The sequence below is a fragment of the Pseudophryne corroboree genome, chromosome 8 (genome assembly GCF_028390025.1).
Source record: "Pseudophryne corroboree isolate aPseCor3 chromosome 8, aPseCor3.hap2, whole genome shotgun sequence".
Lineage (NCBI taxonomy): Eukaryota > Metazoa > Chordata > Amphibia > Anura > Myobatrachidae > Pseudophryne > Pseudophryne corroboree.
Genome location: NC_086451.1, coordinates 67,023,781 through 67,047,388, shown reverse-complemented (window position 1 = coordinate 67,047,388; position 23,608 = coordinate 67,023,781). Strand labels below are relative to the sequence as shown.

The 23,608-nt window shown below is 47.8% G+C and overlaps 1 protein-coding gene across 1 annotated transcript in view; it reads left to right on the top strand.

The window, feature by feature from the left end:
- The window catches only part of SYP (synaptophysin), a 64,036-nt gene that overhangs the window by 24,665 nt on the left and 15,763 nt on the right, over positions 1-23,608 (top strand). Inside the window, exon 6 of the mRNA XM_063936566.1 lies at positions 10,681-10,999. Within this exon, the coding sequence (XP_063792636.1) occupies positions 10,681-10,995 (315 nt within the window). The 3' untranslated portion in view covers positions 10,996-10,999. The remainder of the gene's footprint in view (positions 1-10,680; positions 11,000-23,608) is intronic.

Genomic DNA, 23,608 nt, shown 5'->3' with positions numbered 1-23,608 from the left:
TCCACCCGGGAGAGTGGGGACTTCATCGGGAAGTCTTCCACATGATTGTGAACCGTTGGGAAAGACCAAAGGTGGACATGATGGCATCCCGCCTGAACAAAAAACTGGACAGGTATTGCGCCAGGTCAAGAGACCCTCAGGCAATAGCTGTGGACGTTCTGGTAACACCGTGGGTGTACCAGTCGGTGTATGTGTTCCCTCCTCTGCTTCTCATACCTAAGGTACTGAGAATTATAAGACGTAGAGGAGTAAGAACTATACTCGTGGCTCCGGATTGGCCAAGAAGGACTTGGTACCCGGAACTTCAAGAGATGCTCACAGAGGACTCATGGCCTCTGCCGCTAAGAAGGGACTTGCTTCAGCAAGTACCATGTCTGTTCCAAGACTTACCGCGGCTGCGTTTGACGGCATGGCGGTTGAACGCCGGATCCTAAGGGAAAAAGGCATTCCGGAAGAGGTCATTCCTACCCTGGTCAAAGCCAGGAAGGAGGTGACCGCACAACATTATCACCACATGTGGCGAAAATATGTTGCGTGGTGTGAGGCCAGGAAGGCCCCACGAAGAAATTTCAACTCGGTCGATTCCTGCATTTCCTGCAAACAGGAGTGTCTATGGGCCTCAAATTGGGGTCCATTAAGGTTCAAATTTCGGCCCTGTCGATTTTCTTCCAGAAAGAATTGGCTTCAGTTCCTGAAGTCCAGAAGTTTGTCAAGGGAGTACTGCATATACAACCCCCTTTTTGTGCCTCCAGTGGCACTGTGGGATCTCAACGTAGTTCTGGGATTCCTCAAATCACATTGGTTTAAACCGCTCAAATCTGTGGATTTGAAATATCTCACATGGAAAGTGACCATGATGTTGGCCCTGGCCTCGGCCAGGCGAGTGTCAGAATTGGCGGCTTTGTCTCACAAAAGCCCATATCTGATTGTCCATTCGGACAGGGCAGAGCTGCGGACTCGTCCCCAGTTTCTCCCTAAGGTGGTGTCAGCGTTTCACCTGAACCAGCTTATTGTGGTACCTGCGGCTACTAGGGACTTGAGGACTCCAAGTTGCTAGATGTTGTCAGGGCCCTGAAAATATAGGTTTCCAGGACGGCTGGAGTCAGGAAAACTGACTTGCTGTTATCCTGTATGCACCCAACAAACTGGGTGCTCTTGCTTCTAAGCAGACGATTGCTAGTTGGATGTGTAGTACAATTCAGCTTGCACATTCTGTGGCAGGCCTGCCACAGCCAAAATATGTAAATGCCCATTCCACAAGGAAGGTGGGCTCATCTTGGGCGGCTGCCCGAGGGGTCTCGGCTTTACAACTTTGCCGAGCTGCTACTTGGTCAGGGGCACACCCTGGCTGAGGAGGACCTGGAGTTCTCTCACTCGGTGCTGCAGAGTCATCCGCACTCTCCCGCCCGTTTGGGAGCTTTGGTATAATCCCCATGGTCCTGACGGAGTCCCCAGCATCCACTTAGGACGTCAGAGAAAATAAGAATTTACTTACCGATAATTCTATTTCTCGTAGTCCGTAGTGGATGCTGGGCGCCCATCCCAAGTGCGGATTGTCTGCAATACTTGTACATAGTTATTGTTACAAAAATCGGGTTATTATTGTTGTGAGCCATCTTTTCAGAGGCTCCGCTGTTATCATGCTGTTAACTGGGTTCAGATCACAGGTTGTACAGTGTGATTGGTGTGGCTGGTATGAGTCTTACCCGGGATTCAAAATCCTTCCTTATTGTGTACGCTCGTCCGGGCACAGTATCCTAACTGAGGCTTGGAGGAGGGTCATAGGGGGAGGAGCCAGTGCACACCACCTGATCCTAAAGCTTTTACTTTTGTGCCCTGTCTCCTGCGGAGCCGCTATTCCCCATGGTCCTGACGGAGTCCCCAGCATCCACTACGGACTACGAGAAATAGAATTATCGGTAAGTAAATTCTTATTTTTTCCTGAATCAGATGAATTGAATGAAGTGTGTGATGAAGCGTGGGTTACCCCCGACAAAAAACTGCTAATTTCTAAAAAATTATTGGCACTATATCCCTTCCCACCAGAGGTTAGGGCTCGTTGGGAAACACCCCCTAGGGTAGATAAGGCGCTCGCACGCTTATCAAAACAAGTGGCGTTACCGTCTCCAGAAACGGCCGCCCTTAAGGAGCCAGCAGATAGGAGGCTGGAAAATATCCTTAAAAGTATATACACACATACTGGTGTTATACTGCGACCAGCAATCGCCTCAGCCTGGATGTGCAGTGCTGGGGTGGCGTGGTCGGACTCCCTGACTGAGAATATTGATACCCTGGATAGGGACAGTATTTTATTGACTATTGAGCAATTAAAAGATGCATTTTTATATATGCGAGATGCACAGAGAGATATTTGCACTCTGGCATCAAGAGTAAGTGCGCTGTCCATTTCTGCCAGAAGAGGGTTATGGACGCGACAGTGGTCAGGTGATGCGGATTCAAAACGGCACATGGAGGTATTGCCGTATAAAGGGGAGGAGTTATTTGGGGTCGGTCTATCAGACCTGGTAACCACGGCAACGGCTGGGAAATCCACATTTTTACCTCAAGTCACCTCTCAACAGAAAAAGACACCGTCTTTTCAGCATCAGTCCTTTCGTTCCCATAAAGGCAAGCGGACAAAAGGACAGTCATATCTGCCCCGGGGTAGAGGAAGGGGAAAAAGACTGCAGCAGACAGCTTCTTCCCAAGAACAGAAGCCCTCTTCCGCTTCTGCCAAGTCCTCAGCATGACGCTGGGTCCTTACAAGCAGACTCAGGTACGGTGGGAGGTCGTCTCAGAAATTTCAGCGCGCAGTGGGCTCACTCGCAAGTGAACCCCTGGATCCTGCAAGTAGTATCTCAGGGATACAAATTGGAATTCGAGACGTCTCCCCCTCGCCGGTTCCTGAAGTCTGCTTTACCAATAGCTCCCTCCGACAGGGAGGCGGTATTGGGAGCCATTCACAAGCTGTACTCCCAACAGGTGATAATAAAAGTACCCCTCCTACAACAAGGGAAGGGATATTACTCCACACTGTTTGTGGTACCGAAACCAGACGGTTCGGTGAGACCGATTTTAAATCTAAAATCTTTGAACACTTATATCAAAAGGTTCAAATTCAAGATGGAATCACTCAGAGCAGTGATAGCGAACCTGGAAGAAGGGGACTATATGGTGTCTCTGGACATCAAGGATGCCTATCTCCATGTCCCGATTTGCCCTTCTCACCAAGGGTATCTCAGGTTCGTAATACAGAACTGTCATTATCAGTTTCAGACGCTGCCGTTTGGATTGTCCACGGCACCCCCGGTCTTTACCAAGGTAATGGCCGAAATGATGATTCTTCTTCGAAGAAAAGGCGTATTAATTATCCCTTACTTGGACGATCTCCTAATAAGGGCAAGGTCCAGAGAACAGTTAGAAGTCGGAGTAGCACTATCTCAAGAAGTACTACAACAGCACGGGTGGATTTTAAATATTCCAAAATCGCAGCTGATTCCGACGACACGTCTGCTGTTCCTAGGGATGATTCTGGACACAGTCCAGAAAAAGGTGTTTCTCCCGGAGGAGAAAGCCAGGGAGTTATCCGAGCTAGTCAGGAACCTCCTAAAACCAGGAAAGGTGTCAGTGCATCAATGCACAAGGGTCCTGGGAAAAATGGTGGCTTCTTACGAAGCGATTCCATTCGGCAGATTCCACGCAAGAATTTTTCAGTGGGATCTGCTGGACAAATGGTCCGGATCGCATCTTCAGATGCATCAGAAAATAACCCTGTCTCCAAGGACAAGGGTATCTCTTCTGTGGTGGCTGCAAAGTGCTCATCTCCTAGAGGGCCGCAGATTCGGCATTCAGGACTGGATCCTGGTGACCACGGATGCCAGCCTGAGAGGCTGGGGAGCAGTCACACAAGGAAGAAACTTCCAGGGAGTGTGGTCAAGCCTGGAGACTTCACTTCACATAAATATACTGGAACTAAGGGCAATTTACAATGCTCTAAGCCTAGCAAAACCTCTGCTTCAGGGTCAGCCAGTGTTGATCCAGTCGGACAACATCACAGCAGTCGCCCACATAAACAGGCAGGGCGGCACAAGAAGCAGGAGGGCAATGACAGAAGCTGCAAGGATTCTGCAATGGGCGGAAAATCATGTGATAGCACTGTCAGCAGTGTTCATTCCGGGAGTGGACAACTGGGAAGCAGACTTCCTCAGCAGACACGACCTACACCCGGGAGAGTGGGGACTTCATCCGGAAGTCTTCCTCATGATTGTGAACCGTTGGGAAAAACCAAAGGTGGACATGATGGCGTCACGCCTCAACAAAAAACTAGACCGGTATTGCGCCAGGTCAAGAGACCCGCAGGCAATAGCTGTGGACGCTCTGGTAACACCTTGGGTGTTCCAGTCGGTGTATGTGTTCCCTCCTCTGCCTCTCTTACCCAAGGTACTGAGAATTATAAGACGGAGAGGAGTAAGAACTATACTAGTGGCTCCGGATTGGCCAAGAAGGACTTGGTACCCGGAACTTCAAGAGATGCTCACAGAGGACCCGTGGCCTCTGCCGCTAAGAAGGGACCTGCTTCAGCAGGGACCCTGTCTGTTCCAAGACTTACCGCGGCTGCGTTTGACGGCATGGTGGTTGAACGCCGGATTCTGAAGGAAAAAGGCATTCCAGATGAAGTTATTCCTACCCTGATTAAAGCTAGGAAGGATGTAACCGCACAGCATTATCACCGTATTTGGCGAAAATATGTTGCGTGGTGCGAGACCAAGAAGGCCCCGACAGAGGAATTTCAACTAGGTCGTTTCCTACATTTCCTGCAAACAGGACTGTCCATGGGCCTAAAGTTAGGGTCCATTAAGGTTCAAATTTCGGCCTTGTCGATTTTCTTTCAGAGAAAATTGGCTTCATTTCCTGAAGTTCAGACTTTTGTAAAAGGGGTACTGCATATACAGCCTCCCTTTGTGCCCCCAGTGGCACCTTGGGATCTCAATGTAGTTTTGGGATTCCTAAAATCACATTGGTTTGAGCCACTTGCCACGGTGGAATTAAAATATCTCACATGGAAAGTGGTAATGTTGTTGGCCCTGGCTTCTGCCAGGCGAGTATCTGAATTGGCGGCTTTATCCTATAAAAGCCCTTACCTGATATTTCATTCGGATAGGGCGGAATTGAGGACTCGTCCTCAATTTCTTCCTAAGGTGGTTTCAGCGTTTCACCTAAACCAACCTATTGTGGTGCCTGCGGCTACTAGGGACTTGGAGGACTCCACGTTGCTGGACGTAGTCAGGGCCCTGAAAATATATGTTTCCAGGACGGCTGGAGTCAGGAAATCTGACTCGCTGTTTATCCTGTATGCACCCAACAAGCTGGGTGCTCCTGCTTCTAAGCAGACTATTGCGCGTTGGATTTGTAGTACAATTCAGCTTGCACATTCTGTGGCAGGCCTGCCACAGCCAAAATCTGTAAAAGCCCATTCCACAAGGAAAGTGGGCTCATCTTGGGCGGCTGCCCGAGGGGTCTCGGCTTTACAACTTTGCCGAGCAGCTACTTGGTCAGGGGCAAACACGTTTGCTAAATTCTACAAATTTGATACTCTGGCTGAGGAGGACCTGGAGTTCTCTCATTCGGTGCTGCAGAGTCATCCGCACTCTCCCGCCCATTTGGGAGCTTTGGTATAATCCCCATGGTCCTGACGGAGTCCCCAGCATCCACTTAGGACGTTAGAGAAAATAAGATTTTACTCACCGATAAATCTATTTCTCGTAGTCCGTAGTGGATGCTGGGCGCCCATCCCAAGTGCGGATTGTCTGCAATACTTGTACATAGTTATTGTTAACAAAATCGGGTTTTTGTTGTAGTGAGCCATCTTTTCAGAGGCTCCTCTGTTATCATACTGTTAACTGGGTTCAGATCACAAGTTGTACGGTGTGATTGGTGTGGCTGGTATGAGTCTTACCCGGGATTCAAAATCCTTCCTTATTGTGTACGCTCGTCCGGGCACAGTATCCTAACTGAGGCTTGGAGGAGGGTCATAGGGGGAGGAGCCAGTGCACACCACCTAGGTCCAAAAGCTTTTACTTTTTGTGCCCTGTCTCCTGCGGAGCCGCTATTCCCCATGGTCCTGACAGAGTCCCCAGCATCCACTACGGACTACGAGAAATAGATTTATCGGTGAGTAAAATCTTATTTTTGTTACTGCTTTAGTTCTCAGTCGCAAAATACTGCTAATAAACTATAAATGAGCACTATTATTAAGTAACAAAAATCTAACTATTATCTTTCATTAATTAGTAAATGTGAGGATACTGGGTGTCAGACATAAGGGGGGTCATTCCGAGTTGATCGCTAGCTGAAAATGTTCGCTGCGCTACGATGATGCAAAAAAACGGCACTTCTGCGCATGTGTATGTGGCGCAATGCGCACGTGCGACGTACTTTCACAATGACCGATGTAGTTTCACACAAGGTCTAGCGAAGCTTTTCAGTCGCACTGGTGGCCGCAGAGTGATTGACATGAAGTGGGCGTTTCTGGGTGTCAACTGGCCGTTTTCAGGGAGTGTTCGAAAAAACGCAGGCGTGCCAGGAAAAACGCAGGCGTGGCTGGCCGAACGCAGGGTGTGTTCGTGACGTCAAAACAGGAACTGAATAGTCTGTAGTGATCGCAAGCGCTGAGTAGGTCTGAAGCTACTCTGAACCTGCACCAAATTATTTTGAAGCCTCTGTGGCGGCATAGCGTTTGCACGGCTGCTAAAAACAGATAGCGAGCGAACAACTCGGAATGACCCCCAAGATCCACTAGGCTTTCCCGGATCCCCTAGGTTCGGTGATCACAATGGTAAGGATACAGTAGGTCACAGTAGTAGTAGTAGGTCAAAATCGGTCCTCAGAAACCCCTCAGTGCATGTTTTGCAGGTCTCCTGACAGAATCACAAGTGACATCATTAGCTCCACCTCTGGACCTTTTAAAATGTGTCAGTGAGTAATAAATCTACCTGTGCACCTGCTGGGTTACCTGGAAAACATGCACTGTGTGGGGTCCTGAGGTCCGAGTTTAAGAACCTATGGGATAGAGTATGTTATTATAACCAAACCTTATTTGCAAAAGTAGCATGCCCACTGATGCAAACAGTAGTTACAGTAGTTACAGGCACAGTACTCACAGATAGGTATCAATCTTGCTGCACTTCTCTACTGAACTCTTACAAATCCCAACCGCTAGGCCAGTGTGCCTCGCCAACGTGGTGAGGTCCGTGCTTCCGTGACCTGGTACCTGAGGCTGACCGGAGATACCACTGGTCCTCTAAACACCTCCATTACCTGTTCCCACAGGTAACTCCTAGCTCCACGCTTTCCAGCACAGCACTTGTGCACGCATCCCTCTCTCTACACCCCCTCCTTTATGGTCCAAAATCCCCGCTGCAGAGGGGAGAGTAAGTGGGGCTGAAGAGTGTGAGGGTCAGGCTCTGGGTGATCTGGCATAGGGATGGCCATCGACCATCGATGATTCAAAATCATCAATGGTCTTTGACCGATGTTGAATACTTTTACCATGGATGGGGGAGAACCAGATGGTTTCCCGCCATTACTGAGAAATAGAGATAAATCCTGTGATTGGTACAAATTAGGGCTGGTTGGTTGCTATTGTCCCTCTTCCTAGGCTAGCACATTGGCGGTGGTTCCTTGCCACTGGTGTAATGCACTTGACCACTTATCCACTTAAGCAGAATATCCTGAAAGCCTGTGGACTAGAAAAGTTGTCACTTGATATAATGGTTGCAGCACTGATCCTGCCAAGAGCTACTGCTCGGTTTATCCTGTGTACTATTTATACCATGATTTGAGCCTCCCTGTCCACTTCACTAAATAATGCAAAAGATTTTAACTCTGATGGGCAACATTTTTGCCAGTGATTTATTTTAGCTTTATGCAGTCGTGCAAAAGAAATGGTGTGACTTTTTCCGGGATGAGTCTCTTTTCTGTTTTTATTTTTTTATTTTTTTAAATGCAAAAAAATAATAATGCAATTTAGACAATAAAGGTGGTCATTCCGAGTTGATCATAGCTGTGCTAAGTTTAGCACAGCTACGATCATCTTCCCTGACATGCAGGGGGGACGCCCAGCACAGGGCTAGTCCGCCCCGCATGTCAGTGCCCCTTCCCCCCCCCCCCCGCACAAATACAGAAGCATCGCACAGCGGCGATGCCTTTGTATTTGAGGAATAACTCCCGGCCAGAGCAGCTCCTGCGTCTGGCTGGGAGTTAATTGTCGCTGCCACTGGCCGCAACGGCTGCGTGAGACGTCACGCAGCCGCCGCGGCCCGCCCCCCAATGGTACGGCCACGCCTGCATTGGCCGGACCGCTCCCCTTCCCGCCCAGCGATCGCCTCTGCCTGTCGATCAGGCAGAGGCGATCGCATCCCTGCTACGGCCTTCGGCCATCTGGCATGCGCCGGCGCACTACGGCGCTGGCGCATGTGCAGCAGGGACCTGTTCGCTCTGCTGTGTTAAAACGCAGCGAGTGAACGGGTCAGAATGACCCCCAAAATCCCAGCAAATCATGTTTTAGTGTGACTCTGAATAAGGCCTTATGGGCCTGATTCTGATTTGTTCGCTAATGGCTACGCAGCTGCAATTCTCCAGGCTACAGACATGCTAAATAACGCAAGTGTAGCAGACGCCCAGAGGGGAACATAGACGCCCACCGGAACCATCGCTAAATCTTACTAACTGCGTACACTGGGTCTAGTTCATGTTTGTATGCAAAGGCGATTGTGATTTTCTAGGCTGGGAGGCTGCTAATGTTAGCAAGTGAAGCTGCCGCCCAGAAATTAGAAGGGAGGCCCGCCGGAGCCATTGCAAGCTCAGCCGCAATTGTGCACACATTCGTAGACTGGGCCTCATTCGGATGCGGTTGTTCTTGTGATTGCTGTTGCTATCTTTTGTCGTACACAATTGCGATTATATGCTTATATGGGCAGAAGCTAACCTGAGCATAGGGACGCACACTGCAGTCGCATAATTTCCATCCAACGGCGTACAATTGCTGATACATCGGTCCCATCGTCACAAATCTGAAGACGCGCAGGCTGAGCTGCTCTCTCGGGACTTCTCTAGTAACAAGTAAGATCGCAGCTGCTAATTTAGGCACGCCCAGAAACGCCACCTGAACGCCCATGACACTGACCGATCCCCATTACCACCCCCAAACGCTGTCTTCTTGTCACTCACTCTACGACAAATTCCTCGGTGCGACCGGTCCATGGCAGACTGAACACAGCAGTATTGACATGAGCAGCCATCAGAAGATACACGCCCCGAAAACGTCTGTGACACGCCTGCGTTTTGCCAGCCACTCCCTGTAAATTCCCCGTTAACGCCTCCAAACGGCCACTTCCTGTCAGTCACATTTCCATGAAATCGTCATTGCAATAGCGAGTTCGCAGTGGGCACCCTCGTGCATATACATTGCAATTGCCGCATATGCGCGGTCTGCCGATAATTGCTACATTGCGTGATAATCGCCCATTGCGTACAAACATGAACTAGGTCAACAATGCACATGCAGGGGAACATCGAATTCCTGAGGGAGTCTATGATCTCACAGTATGGCCCTGGGAACTGAGATGCTGTCACCATGTCTCCCCAGTACCTCCCCCCAAACAGTCTCTGACTGTCAATCACTAATCTGCTATATGTGACTGGTGGAAAAAGAAAAAAGTTCACATGAAAGTCTAATCTACTAATGTTGTTATCATCCCATTGTGTCGTGTTTTGTGCACCCCAGCAGACTCACTCTCTTGGCCTGCAAACATATGCACTGGGAAACTGGGTGCAAATGCTCTAAAGCAGGATGAGACGTCACAGAATAGCACTGACGATGAGGTTTTACACTTATGCAATTTGTACGTAAACCCTACTGTGTAACTCATGGAGGATTGCAGCAGGACATTCTGACATATACACCTAATATTGGGGGTGATTCAGATTTGATCTCTGGGCTGCTAATTTTGCTGTCCTGCGCTCAGATAGTCGCCGCCTCCAGGGGGGCTGTAAATTTGCCGTGCAAGTGTGCGATCACGTGTACGCCGAGCAGAGAAAATCCAGTGTGTGCAGTGTGTGCGCAGCCCAGAACTTACTCCTACAGTGCGATGAGAACAGGCTGATCGGGGCCGGAGCTGACATCGCACACCCTCCCTTAAAACGCTTGGACACGCCTGCGTTTTACCGGACACTCCCTGTAAACGCTCAGTTTCCACCCACAAACGGCCTCCTCCTGTCAATCACCTTGCGAACGCCCGTCCCTGACCGGCGAGGCCCGTTGTTGTTGTCCGACGCGTGTGCGCATTGAGGTGCATACGTATGCGCAGTTAGGACCTGATCGCCCGCTGTGCGATAACGCACATCAGCGATCAGATCTGAATTAACCCCTTTGTCTGATGACAGTTCCAGTATCTTCACTAATTTTCCCCTCGCACCTCATAGGGATTTACAGGAAAACTAGTGAGGAATGTGTGCCGTAACAGATGGTAACGTGCGCCGGGGACATGTCCGGCAGACATCGCAGAGAAATGAAATCCCCCCTAAGCATACTGTACATATAACATAAACAGTTGTTCTGTTCTGTGATAGATTTCTGCCATGTCCGCTCATATTGTACCATGACTATTCCCTCTCTTCTAGGCTTTTGGATTTCTCAACTGCATAATCTGGCTGGGAAACCTCTGGTTTGTATTCAAAGAAACGGGCTGGACAGCTCCATTCATGAAGTACCCACCACCAGCCCAGGAGAAACAGCCCGCTCCAGACTCCTACAGCCAGAGCCAGGGCCAGGGCCAGGGCCAGGGCCAAGGCTACGGCCAGCAGGACACTTACGCACAGCAAGGAGGTTACCAACCCGACTACTACGGTCAGCAGCCTGAATACAACCAACAAGGGTACAGTCAAGGGACATACAGCCAGCAAGGTGTCCCAACCTCTTTCTCCAACCAGATGTGAGCTGGTGAGTATCTCCATGGTGGGCAACGTTAACCTATACAATGGCAGTCATTTATGAAGTATACAGTGCATATTGCCTTGGTTTTGCACCATTGTGCTCACATGGCTTGCCCAGAGCACGTCAGAAGCATCCTATCTGTATAGCCTGATTTATAGCCTCAATGAATCATGAGAGTGAGGAGACACCAAGACCCAGTGGCACATTGTGGGGCTGATTCTGAGACAGAAAGAGGAATTAACTGCACCCTGGTAAAGCAACATGTGCAGTGAGATTTATATTTGATAGGGATCTGTCCAAGCCCAAATCTGAACTGCAGTGTAACAGTAAGACTGTCCAGTATTTGTGGGCTGCATGCAAAAGCAGCCAGTATTTACCCTGCATTCAGAAGCAATAAATGTCTCTGCACCCCCTTACAGTGCCCCATAGTGCGTTCCAGATAAGGTTTCTTTTTTTATTTACTCCCAATTTGGAATCAGCCCCTGTATGTGTAAAGCCTGAGCGAGGTGCCCCTTGTACAGTTACATCCCATTAAATATATAGGCTGAGACCAGAAAGCTAGTGCATAAGCCAAGTCTCCTTGCAGGATGAAGATGGCTGTGTACCGCGTACACAATGTTCCCCATTCAGCCAGGAATGCAAATAAAATGAGGCCTCTCCACCACTTTATCTCATTTCAGTTTCAAGATGACATTTTACCCACATGTGACTCAACTCCTCTCATTGGCTGCCCCTCTGCCACATCAGTCATCAAGGCGCAGGGCACTACTAAAGAGGATTTGGTGCTGCAACATTTTGCATTTCATAACTGACAACATGAAGGACAACACAATTGTAGGTTTACCTACAAGTTCCAGCATGCTCTGCCAGTCAAGGATACAGTAATTCCTACGACAGGCACACACCAACAGGCATATAATCAAATCTATATAAACAGGTAGTCAATATGTAAAAGCAAAAAGTTGAATCGTAGCAGCCAGTATTCCTAAATAATAAATTCCAGGATACGCTCCAGTCCATGGAACCATGCCACCAAACCAATGGCCTATCAGAAATGAAGTGATGGGCGGTGACTGGGAGTTGGCTAGAAATAAACACAAACATGGTCTGCTGAGTGGGCGTGTTGTGGGCGTGTCACAGCCGTGTCAGTGTAAGCAGCACAGACACACGACCGCAGGCATACCAGACCATAGTCAGATGGGGACATCACACCTCTCATAGGGCCGGGGCAAGCTTTGAAGATGCAACCAATGGTGATGTATAAGGACACACCAACTGATATTACTGTGTGTTAGGACACCGACAGTGGGCGTCTCCGTTCTTCCACTGATGTACATCAGGGAAGGAGTTTGTAGCGGAATTTGGTTAAGTCACAGACGGGCGACCGCCACTTCAGAATCACGCCCCCCAGTATCATTGTAAGTGGGGTGGGATATGAAACCGCATGCTTTTCTCAAGTAAAATACTACTTATCTAGCCCTCTATGCCTGGATGGTGAACCGCCCCCCCCACAAAAAATAAGATTTTACTCACCGGTAAATCTATTTCTCGTAGTCCGTAGTGGATGCTGGGGACTCCGTAAGGACCATGGGGGAATAGATAGGGCTAAGTTTAGTTAGTGCACATTAATGGCTATGCCACGTTGTGTGATCGCTTGCACTAAGGATAGGTGTGATGCAAATGTGCTCAGGTAATAATGGCGGCTATGAACTAAGCATCTGTATCGGGCGGTGCAGTCGTACATATGCGTCCAAATTTAAATATGAGCAATTACCTGCAATGCATTAAAATTACAGCCGACTTGCGAGCAACTCTGAATTGGAACCTTAGCGTGTAGGACATATAATGTGGGCCAATAATAAAAGAAAAAAATTATATATGCCTAATTGTTTCATTTTGGTATGCAAATTATGGTTACAATTTGGTTCAATATTACACACTTTTTCTCTAACGTCCTAGTGGATGCTGGGGACTCCGTAAGGACCATGGGGGAATAGACGGGCTACGCAGGAGACTGGGCACTCTAAAGAAAGATTTAGTACTACCTGGTGTGCACTGGCTCCTCCCTCTATGCCCCTCCTCCAGACCTCAGTTAAGGAAACTGTGCCCGGAAGAGCTGACATTACAAGGAAAGGATTTTGGAATCCAGGGTAAGACTCATACCAGCCTCACCAATCACACCGTTTTACTCGTGATAAACTTACCCAGTTAACAGTATGAACAACAAACAAGCATCACTCAACTGATGCCACATAACATAACCCTTTAGTAAGCAATAACTATATACACGTATTGCAGAAAGTCCGCACTTGGGACGGGCGCCCAGCATCCACTACGGACTACGAGAAATAGATTTACCGGTGAGTAAAATCTTATTTTCTCTAACGTCCTAGTGGATGCTGGGGACTCCGTAAGGACCATGGGGATTATACCAAAGCTCCCAAACGGGCGGGAGAGTGCGGATGACTCTGCAGCACCGAATGGGCAAACTCAAGGTCCTCCTCAGCCAGGGTATCAAACTTGTAGAACTTTGCAAATGTGTTTGAACCCGACCAAGTAGCAGCTCGGCAAAGCTGTAATGCCGAGACCCCTCGGGCAGCCGCCCAAGACGAGCCCACCTTTCTTGTGGAATGGGCTTTCACTGATTTTGGATGCGGCAATCCAGCCGCAGAATGAGCCTGCTGAATCGTGCACAGATCCAGCGAGCAATAGTTTGCTTTGAAGCAGGAGCACCCAGCTTGTTGGATGCATACAGGACAAACAGCGAGTCAGTCTTCCTGACTCCAGCCGTTCTGGTCACATAAATCTTCAAAGCCCGGACTACGTCAAGCAACTTGGAATCCTCCAAGTCACCAGTAGCCGCAGGCACCACAATAGGTTGGTTCAAATGAAAGGATGACACCACCTTTGGCAGAAATTGCGGACGAGTCCGCAATTCTGCCCTATCCATATGGAAAACCAGATAGGGGCTTTTACATGACAAAGCCGCCAATTCTGACACACGCCTAGCCGAAGCTAAGGCCAACAGCATGACCACTTTCCACGTGAGATACTTTAGCTCCACGGTCTTAAGTGGCTCACACCAGTGGGATTTCAGGAAACTCAACACCACGTTAAGATCCCAAGGTGCCACTGGTGGCACAAAAGGGGGCTGAATATGCAGCACTCCCTTAACAAACGTCTGAACCTCAGGCAGTGAAGCCAGTTCTTTTTGGAAGAAAATGGATAGGGCCGAAATCCGGACCTTTATGGACCCTAATTTCAGGCCCATAGTCACTCCTGACTGTAGGAAGTGCAGGAATCGACCCAGCTGGAATTCCTCTGTAGGGGCCTTCCTGGCCTCACACCAAGCAACATATTTTCGCCATATACGGTGATAATGCTTTGCTGTCACATCCTTCCTAGCCTTTATCAGCGTAGGAATCACTTCATCCGGAATGCCTTTTTCCGCTAGAATCTGGCGTTCAACCGCCATGCCGTTAAACGCAGCCGCGGTAAGTCTTGGAACAGACAGGGCCCTTGTTGTAACAGGTCCTGTCTGAGAGGCAGAGGCCACGGGTCCTCTGTGAACATTTCTTGCAATTCCGGGTACCAAGTCCTTCTTGGCCAATCCGGAACAATGAGTATTGTTCTCACTCCTCTTTTTCTTACAATTCTCAGCACCTTTGGTATGAGAGGAAGAGGAGGAAACACATAGACCAACTGGAACACCCACGGTGTTACTAGTGCGTCCACAGCTATCGCCTGAGGGTCCCTTGACCTGGCGCAATATCTTTTTAGCTTTTTGTTGAGACGGGACGCCATCATGTCCACCTGTGGCAGTTCCCATCGATTTGCAATCTGCGTGAAGACTTCTTGATGAAGTCCCCACTCTCCCGGGTGGAGGTCGTGCCTGCTGAGGAAGTCTGCTTCTTAGTTGTCCACTCCCGGAATGAACACTGCTGACAGTGCTAGTACGTGATTCTCCGCCCAACGAAGAATCCTGGTGGCTTCTGCCATTGCCACCCTGCTTCTTGTGCCGCCCTGGCGGTTTACATGGGCATACAAACACACCAATAACAGCGCTGATTTAAAACATAAGCGTGCTTTTTATTTTACACAATTAAAAACAATAATAAAAATCACATTTAGAAAACTAAATCCTAAATACCGGTTGAACCTGCAACTAAGTACTCTGTATATAACAACGTATAGAAAACATAAAAATATCTTTATTCTGACTATTATAGAGATATAGATATTCTTAGAGACAATTATCTAGTTTTAGGTGATAACAATTGGTGTCTTATTTGTTTAAAGTCTCGTTGAGAGATATCTTGAGTAACATCTCCTCTATCCATGTGCAAATGCACTTATACTCCTTAGATATATCTAAACTGAATGTTTATAAGTGTGGGAAAATTTATATTTTCCCCTCTGAAACATCTGAGTGGTACAAATAATAAATAATAAATAATAGACAATAAATAATAAATAATTGAAATATATGCATGTATATAAAATTATTAACTTGAAAGTTTTTAAAAACTATCAATATTAAATATATGGACAAGTAGGTCCATTAAAATGTAGATGTAGTGTGTGCATTTTAGTTATTTTTTATTGTATATGTTTGTATAATTTTATTGAGCTGGATATAATAATTCACTCATTGGAATTATAACTCCGTGCAAATGAACTTTGTTAGGATTATAGGGTACTAAGCGGACTGTTTGATTACTTCTTTTTTGGAAGTTAAGTGGAATGTATTTAAGTTCCTGAATACTGCATCAAAAAAGTAACATTGTTTCTCTAATTGAGACCTGAGACGCAGCCATGTGACTATGGGAGGTCACTAGTACGCTGGAGTCCACTGACGTATGCGCTCCGTCCCGAGAATGAGGCTTGGCATGGACACATGATGAGTAGTACGCCCCTGCAAGCGGGAGAATCTCTGCTATTTAAATGGAAACACGGAGGGATGGTGATACACTTCTCTGAGGAAGCCGCTGAGTTAACGTTAGGCGGAGAAACGCGTAAGAGTCTTCACCAGCTGTCCGGTACCGGATGTTCAAGCCTTTTTCACCTGCTCATGTCTGGACCTTTATTTGGGATACTCCGGATAAGACCCACAAAAAACGGTTATTAAAAGCACCAGGAGTCGGGAGACACCAATTATTGGTCCATAAAAGGGTCAATTCTGGATCCTTGAAGCAGGTTGTATTCACTACTAATACGGACTCTTTATTTAAGCCTGACAGTCAAAATTACAGCATGTACTAATCTACTAATATTGCTTTTAATACTCTCTGCAACTAACTGCTAAGCTTGTCACAGTGGGAACTGCCAATTATTGCCTCACCTGCTGCTACTAATTGATCAGCTTTACCATTACTAATCAACTGCTGCTTTATAAGAGACTGCCACGCTAGACAGAGTTTCTATATATCAGATCTGCTTGAATTAATTCATGGAATAAACCTCAACATAAAGGTTCAGAATTGCACCATACCAACTGTGTCAATTATGATATGCTTTGCAGGTTCAACCGGTATTTAGGATTTAGTTTTCTAAATGTGATTTTTATTATTGTTTTTAATTGTGTAAAATAAAAAAAAATAAAAAAGCACGCTTATGTTTTAAATCAGCGCTGTTATTGGTGTGTTTGTATTTCATGTAACTTTGAAGGGTAGAGTACTCTCCCTATATCTAACAGCTGCGATTGAAACAGAGTGTTCTTTAACTAATTAAATATTGTATGCACACACATTCTTTTTAGCTGTTAGCGCCAAGCTGTTTGTTTGTTTGTGGTTTACATGAGCCACTGCCGTGATGTTGTCTGACTGAATCAGCGCTGGTTGGTTTCGAAGCAGAGGCTCCGCTTGACTCAGGGCGTTGTATGGCCCTTAGTTCCAGGATATTGATGTGCAGACAAGTCTCCTGACTTGACCACAGCCCCTGGAAGTTTCTTCCTTGAGTGACTGCCCCCCATCCTCGGAGGCTTGCATCCGTGGTCACCAGGACCCAGTCCTGTATGCCGAACCTGCGGCCCTCGAGGAGGTGAGCACTTTGTAGCCACCACAGAAGAGACACCCTGGCCCTGGGGGACAGGGTGATCAGCCGATGCATCTGAAGATGCGATCCGGACCACTTGTCCAACAGATCCCACTGAAAGATCCTCGCATGGAACCTGCCGAAGGGAATGGCTTCGTATGACGCCACCATCTTTCCCAGGACTTGCGTGCAGTGATGCACCGATACCTGTTTTGGTTTTAGGAGGCCTCTGACCAGAGTCACGAGCTCCTGAGCGTTCTCCTCCGGGAGAAACACCTTTTTCTGGTTTGTGTCCAGAATCATGCCCAGGAAGGGCAGACGCGTCGTAGGAATCAGCTGCGACTTTGGAATATTCAGAATCCAGCCGTGCTGTTGCAACACTTCCTGAGAGAGTGCTACGCTGATCAGCAACCGCTCCCTGGACCTCGCCTTTATGAGGAGATCGTCCAAGTATGGGATAATCGTAACCCCTTGCTTCCGAAGGAGCACCATCATTTCCGCCATCACCTTGGTAAATATTCTCGGTGCCGTGGACAGGCCAAACGGCAACGTCTGGAATTGGTAATGACAGTCCTCTACCACAAACCTCAGGTACTCCTGATGAGGTGGATAAATGGGGACATGCAAGTACGCATCCTTGATGTCCAGAGACACCATAAAATCCCCCTCTTCCAGGCTTGCAATGACCGCTCTGAGCGATTCCATTTTGAACTTGAATCTTTTCAGATAAATGTTCAGGGATTTTAAATTCAATATGGGTCTGACCGAACCGTCCGGTTTCGGTACCACAAACATTGTGGAATAGTATCCTCTTCCTTGTTGAAGGAGGGGAACCTTTACCACCACCTGCTGGAGATATAACTTGTGAATTGCCGCTAACACTACTTCCCTTTCTATAGGGGAAGCTGGCAGGGCCGATTTGATGTAACGGTGAGGGGGCATCACCTCGAATTCCAGCTTGTATCCCTGAGACACAATCTGTATAGCCCAGGGATCCACCTGTGAGCGAACCCACTGGTGGCTGAAATTTCGGAGACGCGCCCCCACCGCTTCTGGCTCCTGTGGAGCCCCAGCGTCATGCAGTGGATTTAGTGGAAGCCGGGGAGGACTTCTGTTCCTGGGAACTAGCTGAATGGTGCAGCTTCTTTCCTCTACCCCTGCCTCTGGCCAGAAAGGACGCACCTCTGACCTTCTTGCTTCTCTGTAATCGAAAGGACTGCATTTGGTAATACGGTGCTTTCTTAGGCTGTGAGGGAATATATGGCAAAAAGTTTGACTTCCCAGCCGTAGCTGTGGAAACTAGGTCCGAGAGACCGTCCCCAAACAATTCCTCACCCTTGTAAGGTAACACCTCCATGTGCTTTTTGGAGTCGGCATCACCTGTCCATTGCCGAGTCCACAGGACCCTTCTGGCAGAAATTGACATTGCATTTATTCTAGAGCCCAGTAGGCAAATGTCCCTCTGGGCATCCCTCATATATAGGACAGCGTCTTTTATATGCCCCAGGGTCAGTAAAATGGTATCCTTGTCTAAGGTATCCATTTCCTCAGACAGATTATCTGTCCATGCTGCTACAGCACTACACATCCAGGCCGACGCAATAGCCGGCCTCAGTATAGTACCTGAGTGTGCATAAACAGACTTCAGGATACTTTCCTGCTTCCTATCTGCAGGATCCTTTAGGGCGGCCGTATCCTGTGACAGCAGGGCCACCTTTTTAGATAAGCGTGTCAGAGCTTTATCTACCCTAGGGGAGGATTCCCAGCGCATCCTGTCCTTTGGCGGGAAAGGGTACGCCATAAGTAACCTTTTGGAAATCAGCACTTTCTTATCGGGGGAATCCCATGCTTTTTCACATAATTCATTTAACTCATGTGAAGGGGGAAAAGTCACCTCTTGCTTTTTCTCCCCATACATATACACCCTTTTGTCAGGGACAGGGTTTTCCTCCGATATGTGCAATACATCCTTCATTGCTATAATCATGTATCGGATGGCTTTTGTCATTTTAGGCTGCAACTTTGCCTCATCGTCATTGGAGTCAGAATCCGTGTCGACATCTGTGTCAACCAACTGGGATAGTGGGCGCTTTTGAGACCCTGACGGCCTCTGAGCTGTAGAATCAGACACGGGTTGAGACCCTGACTGATTATCCAACCTTTTATGCAAGGAGCTTACGTTATCATTTAACACCTTCCACATATCCATCCAATCAGGTGTCGGCGCCGTCGGCGGCGACACCACAGTCACTTGCACTTTTTCTGCCTCCACGTAACCGTCCTCGTCAAACATGTCGACACAAACGTACCGACACACCGCACACACACAGGGAATGCTCTAATTGAGGACAGGACCCCACAAGGCCTTTTGGGGAGACAGAGAGAGAGTATGCCAGCACACACCCCAGCGCTATATAACCCAGGGATTACACAGTAACTTAGTGTTTACCCAGTAGCTGCTGTTTATGATAATTTGCGCCTAAATTTATGTGCCCCCCCTCTCTTTTTACCCTTTTTCTACCTTGATACTGCAGGGGAGAGCCTGGGGAGCTTCCTCTCAGCGGAGCTGTGAAGAGAAAATGGCGCTGGTTAGTGCTGAGGAAGAAGGACCCGCCCCCTTAGCGGCGGGCTTCTGTCCCGGGTCTGTGTCATAAAATGGCGGGGGCTCGTACATATATACAGTGCCCAGCTGTATATATGTGTCTTTTTTCCAAGAGGTATCCTAATTGCTGCCCAGGGCGCCCCCCCCCTGCGCCCTGCACCCTACAGTGGCCGGAGTGTGTGGGTAGTGTGGGCGCTATGGCGCACAGCTGCAGTGCTGTGCTGTGCGCTACCTCATGTGAAGACAGGAGTCTTCTGCCGCCGATTTCGATGTCTTCTTGCTTCTGACGGCTTCTGACTTCTGGCTCTGCGAGGGGGACGGCGGCGCGGCTCCGGGAACGGACGACCAAGGTTAAGATCCTGTGTTTGATCCCTCTGGAGCTAATGGTGTCCAGTAGCCTAAGAAGCGCAACCTAGCCGCAGTTAGTAGGTTTGCTTCTCTCCCCTCAGTCCCACGTAGCAGTGAGTCTGTTGCCAGCAGAAGCTCTCTGAAAATAAAAAAACCTAATAAAATACTTTCTTATTAGCAAGCTCAGGAGAGCTCACTAAAAGCACCCAGCTCTGGCCGGGCACAGATTCTAACTGAGGTCTGGAGGAGGGGCATAGAGGGAGGAGCCAGTGCACACCAGGTAGTACTAAATCTTTCTTTAGAGTGCCCAGTCTCCTGCGGAGCCCGTCTATTCCCCCATGGTCCTTACGGAGTCCCCAGCATCCACTAGGACGTTAGAGAAAAAGTGTGTAATATTGAACCAAATTGTAACCATAATTTGCATACCAAAATGAAACAATTAGGCATATATAATTTTTTTCTTTTATTATTGGCCCACATTATATGTCCTACACGCTAAGGTTCCAATTCAGAGTTGCTCGCAAGTCGGCTGTAATTTTAATGCATTGCAGGTAATTGCTCATATTTAAATTTGGACGCATATGTACGACTGCACCGCCCGATACAGATGCTTAGTTCATAGCCGCCATTATTACCTGAGCACATTTGCATCACACCTATCCTTAGTGCAAGCGATCACACAACGTGGCATAGCCCTTAATGTGCACTAACTAAACTTAGCCCATGTGCAGGCGCCCTGCTACAACCCAGATACGTCTCTTCAGCCGCAAGTGGAGAGGCGGCTGGGTACCGTACAACTCTGATATGCAGCACGTGCAGTGTAAAAATATTAAATCTCTGTTTTCAAAATGAACTTGCGTGGAATTTTGTGCCAGCTCCCACAGATGTGTCCTCATGCACTGAACATCTGTAAGCCATACGGCGTGAGACGCCCGGCGATGGCGAGTGGAGGTTCATGCCGTATTTTTCTTTTCATTTTGCATCTTAGACGCATCACACAAAAAGCCACTCACAGTGTATCCGAGACACCATACTGCACCTTTAATCGCACAGGTATTGGTATAACACAGAGCTGGCCAAACCAGTCCTCAAGATCTACCAACAGTTCACATTTTCCAGACCACCTAGTTGGTGCACAGGTGTAGTCATTACTAATGAAGATGTGCTGCATTCATTCCTAACTGACAGGTCTACAGGCTCCAGGAGGCCTGGAAAACATGAACTGTTGGTAGATCTCGAGGACCGGTTTGGCCAGCCCTGGTATAACACATCGTCATCTACAAAGAAGCAGATGTAGCATAATAAAACATAGCGGAAAGAAAAGGCCTTTTTACACAGATTCAGACTCATTCACACCCAGATGTACAAATTCCGCAAGCTGCAGGGGTCACTGTACACTAGGGCAGAGGTTCCCAAACGTGGTCCTCAAGGCACCCCAACAGTCCAGGTTTTGTGTATATCCATGGCTCAGCACAGGTGGTTAAATCAAATTGACTAGGGTGCTAATTAAGTCACCTGTGGCCAAGCATGGATACATTTAAAACCTGGACCGTTGGGGTGCCTTGAGGACCGCGTTTGGGAACCTATGCACTAGGGGGTAAATTTACTAAGACAGGAGTTCTATTAAGATGGGTTGTTGCCCATAGCAACCAATCAGATTCTACTTCTCATTTATCTAGCACCTTCTAGAAGATAATACCTGGAATGTGATTGGTTACTATGGGCAACATCCCATCTTTAATAGACCTCCCATCTTAGTAAATTTACTCCTAGTAATGTAGTTTTGTAGCTTCTGGTTGTTTTTAATTATGCAACTATGGGACCAATTCAGACCTGATCAATGTGCTGCAAATTACACTGTCCTGCAATCAGATAGTCGCTGCCCAGGGGGAGTGAAAATTCGCCGCGTGCAAGTGTGCGATTGCATGTGTACGCTGTGCGAAAATTCCCCTCAGTCAGCGGTCAGCTGCAAAACCGTTCTCATCACACACATCATGGAATGTTTTTCCCATTCTGTGCGGTATGTGCAGTCGGTGCATAGCTCAATACTTACTCCTCCAGTGCGAAGGAATCAGTCTGGTCGGGTCCGGAGCTGACGTCACACACCTGCCCTGAAAACGCTTGGGAACTCTTGTATTTTTCCAGACACACCCTGAAAACGTCCAGTTACCATCCACAAACGTCCTCTTCCTGTCAATCACCTTGTGAACAGCCATGCGATCGAAATTCTCGCACCATCCTGACGCTGTATGATGATGCAGGTGCGCATTGCAGTGCATACCCATGCGCAGCAGTTTGATAATCACCCACTGTACAAAAATGCACAGCAGCGATCTGGTCTGAATCGGGCCATATGATTCACATTTTGAGTGAAAAAGTCACTTTGGGTGTCGAGTCGCATTGGATCTGGTGCACCGAGAGGGGCTATTTGGCAGGACTTGAGCCACAGTGTATAAGGACACATCTGAAAGTCACCGGAATATCAGTGTCAGAATGATTTGTTTGCATCCTAAGAATTTTGCTGACTCAGGAACACACTCATATACAAAATCTCCACCTCTTAGTGATCACTTAAAAACTCATCCCAAAATATAATTCTTGGTTTTGCAGACCCTGCACTTCCCTACTCACCTATCCCACATATACAAGGGGCGGTCCTGATCTTCACCATAATTTGTAATACCTATCTCCATGAAGTGGGGCTAGAATAGTATTTCCCTAATTGTCCTGCAATTTGTTTTACCAGCAGCAGTCTTGTCACACTAATGGCCCTCAGTCATTGCCAATGGCTAGCTAAACAGACTACTTAGGGGTGAATTCACTTAGGCGCAAGCTTTAGCAAGATAAAAAATCTTACATACCTCGCACCCAATTTTGGATTACCACGGATATGCTTACTTCCGGTACCCGCGCTAAAATTAACAAATTTAGGAAAAATCAGACTTGCTCTGGTGGTGCGAGAAAAAACAGGCAGTGATTTTCCATTTCTCTCTTCTAATTGAATAGGAAAACCCCACGGCTGCAGGAGGTTTTAAAATTTCCCGCTGTCAATTGAATTCCCCCCTTATGTCACATATATTTTTAGTTCTGATATGGTATGGAAACATTTACTCATATGTCTGTGAATGTTACAATGGGGGTCATTCCGAGTTGATCGCTAGCTGAAATTGTTCGCTGTGCAGCGATGATTAAAAAAAACGGCACTTCTGCGCATGCGTATGCGGCGCAATGCACACGCATGACGTACTTTCACAACGGCCGAAGTAGTTTCACACAAGGTATAGCAAAGCTTTTCAGTCGCAGTGCTGGCCGCAGAGTGATTGACTGGAAGGGGGCGTTTATGGGTGTTAACTGACCGTTTTCAGGGAGTGATCGAAAAAAACGCAGGTGTGCCAGGAAAAACGCAGGCGTGGCTGGGCGAACGCAGGGCGTGTTTGTGAAAATCCAGAACTAAACAGTCTGAAGTGATCACAAGCTAGGAGTAGGTCTGGAGCTTCTCTGAAACTGCACAATTTTTTTTTGTAGCCGCTGTGCGATCCTTTCGTTCGCACTTCTGCTAAGCTAAAATGCACTCCCAGTGGGAGGCGGCATAGCGTTTGCACGACTGCTAAAAACTGCTAGCGAGCAATCAA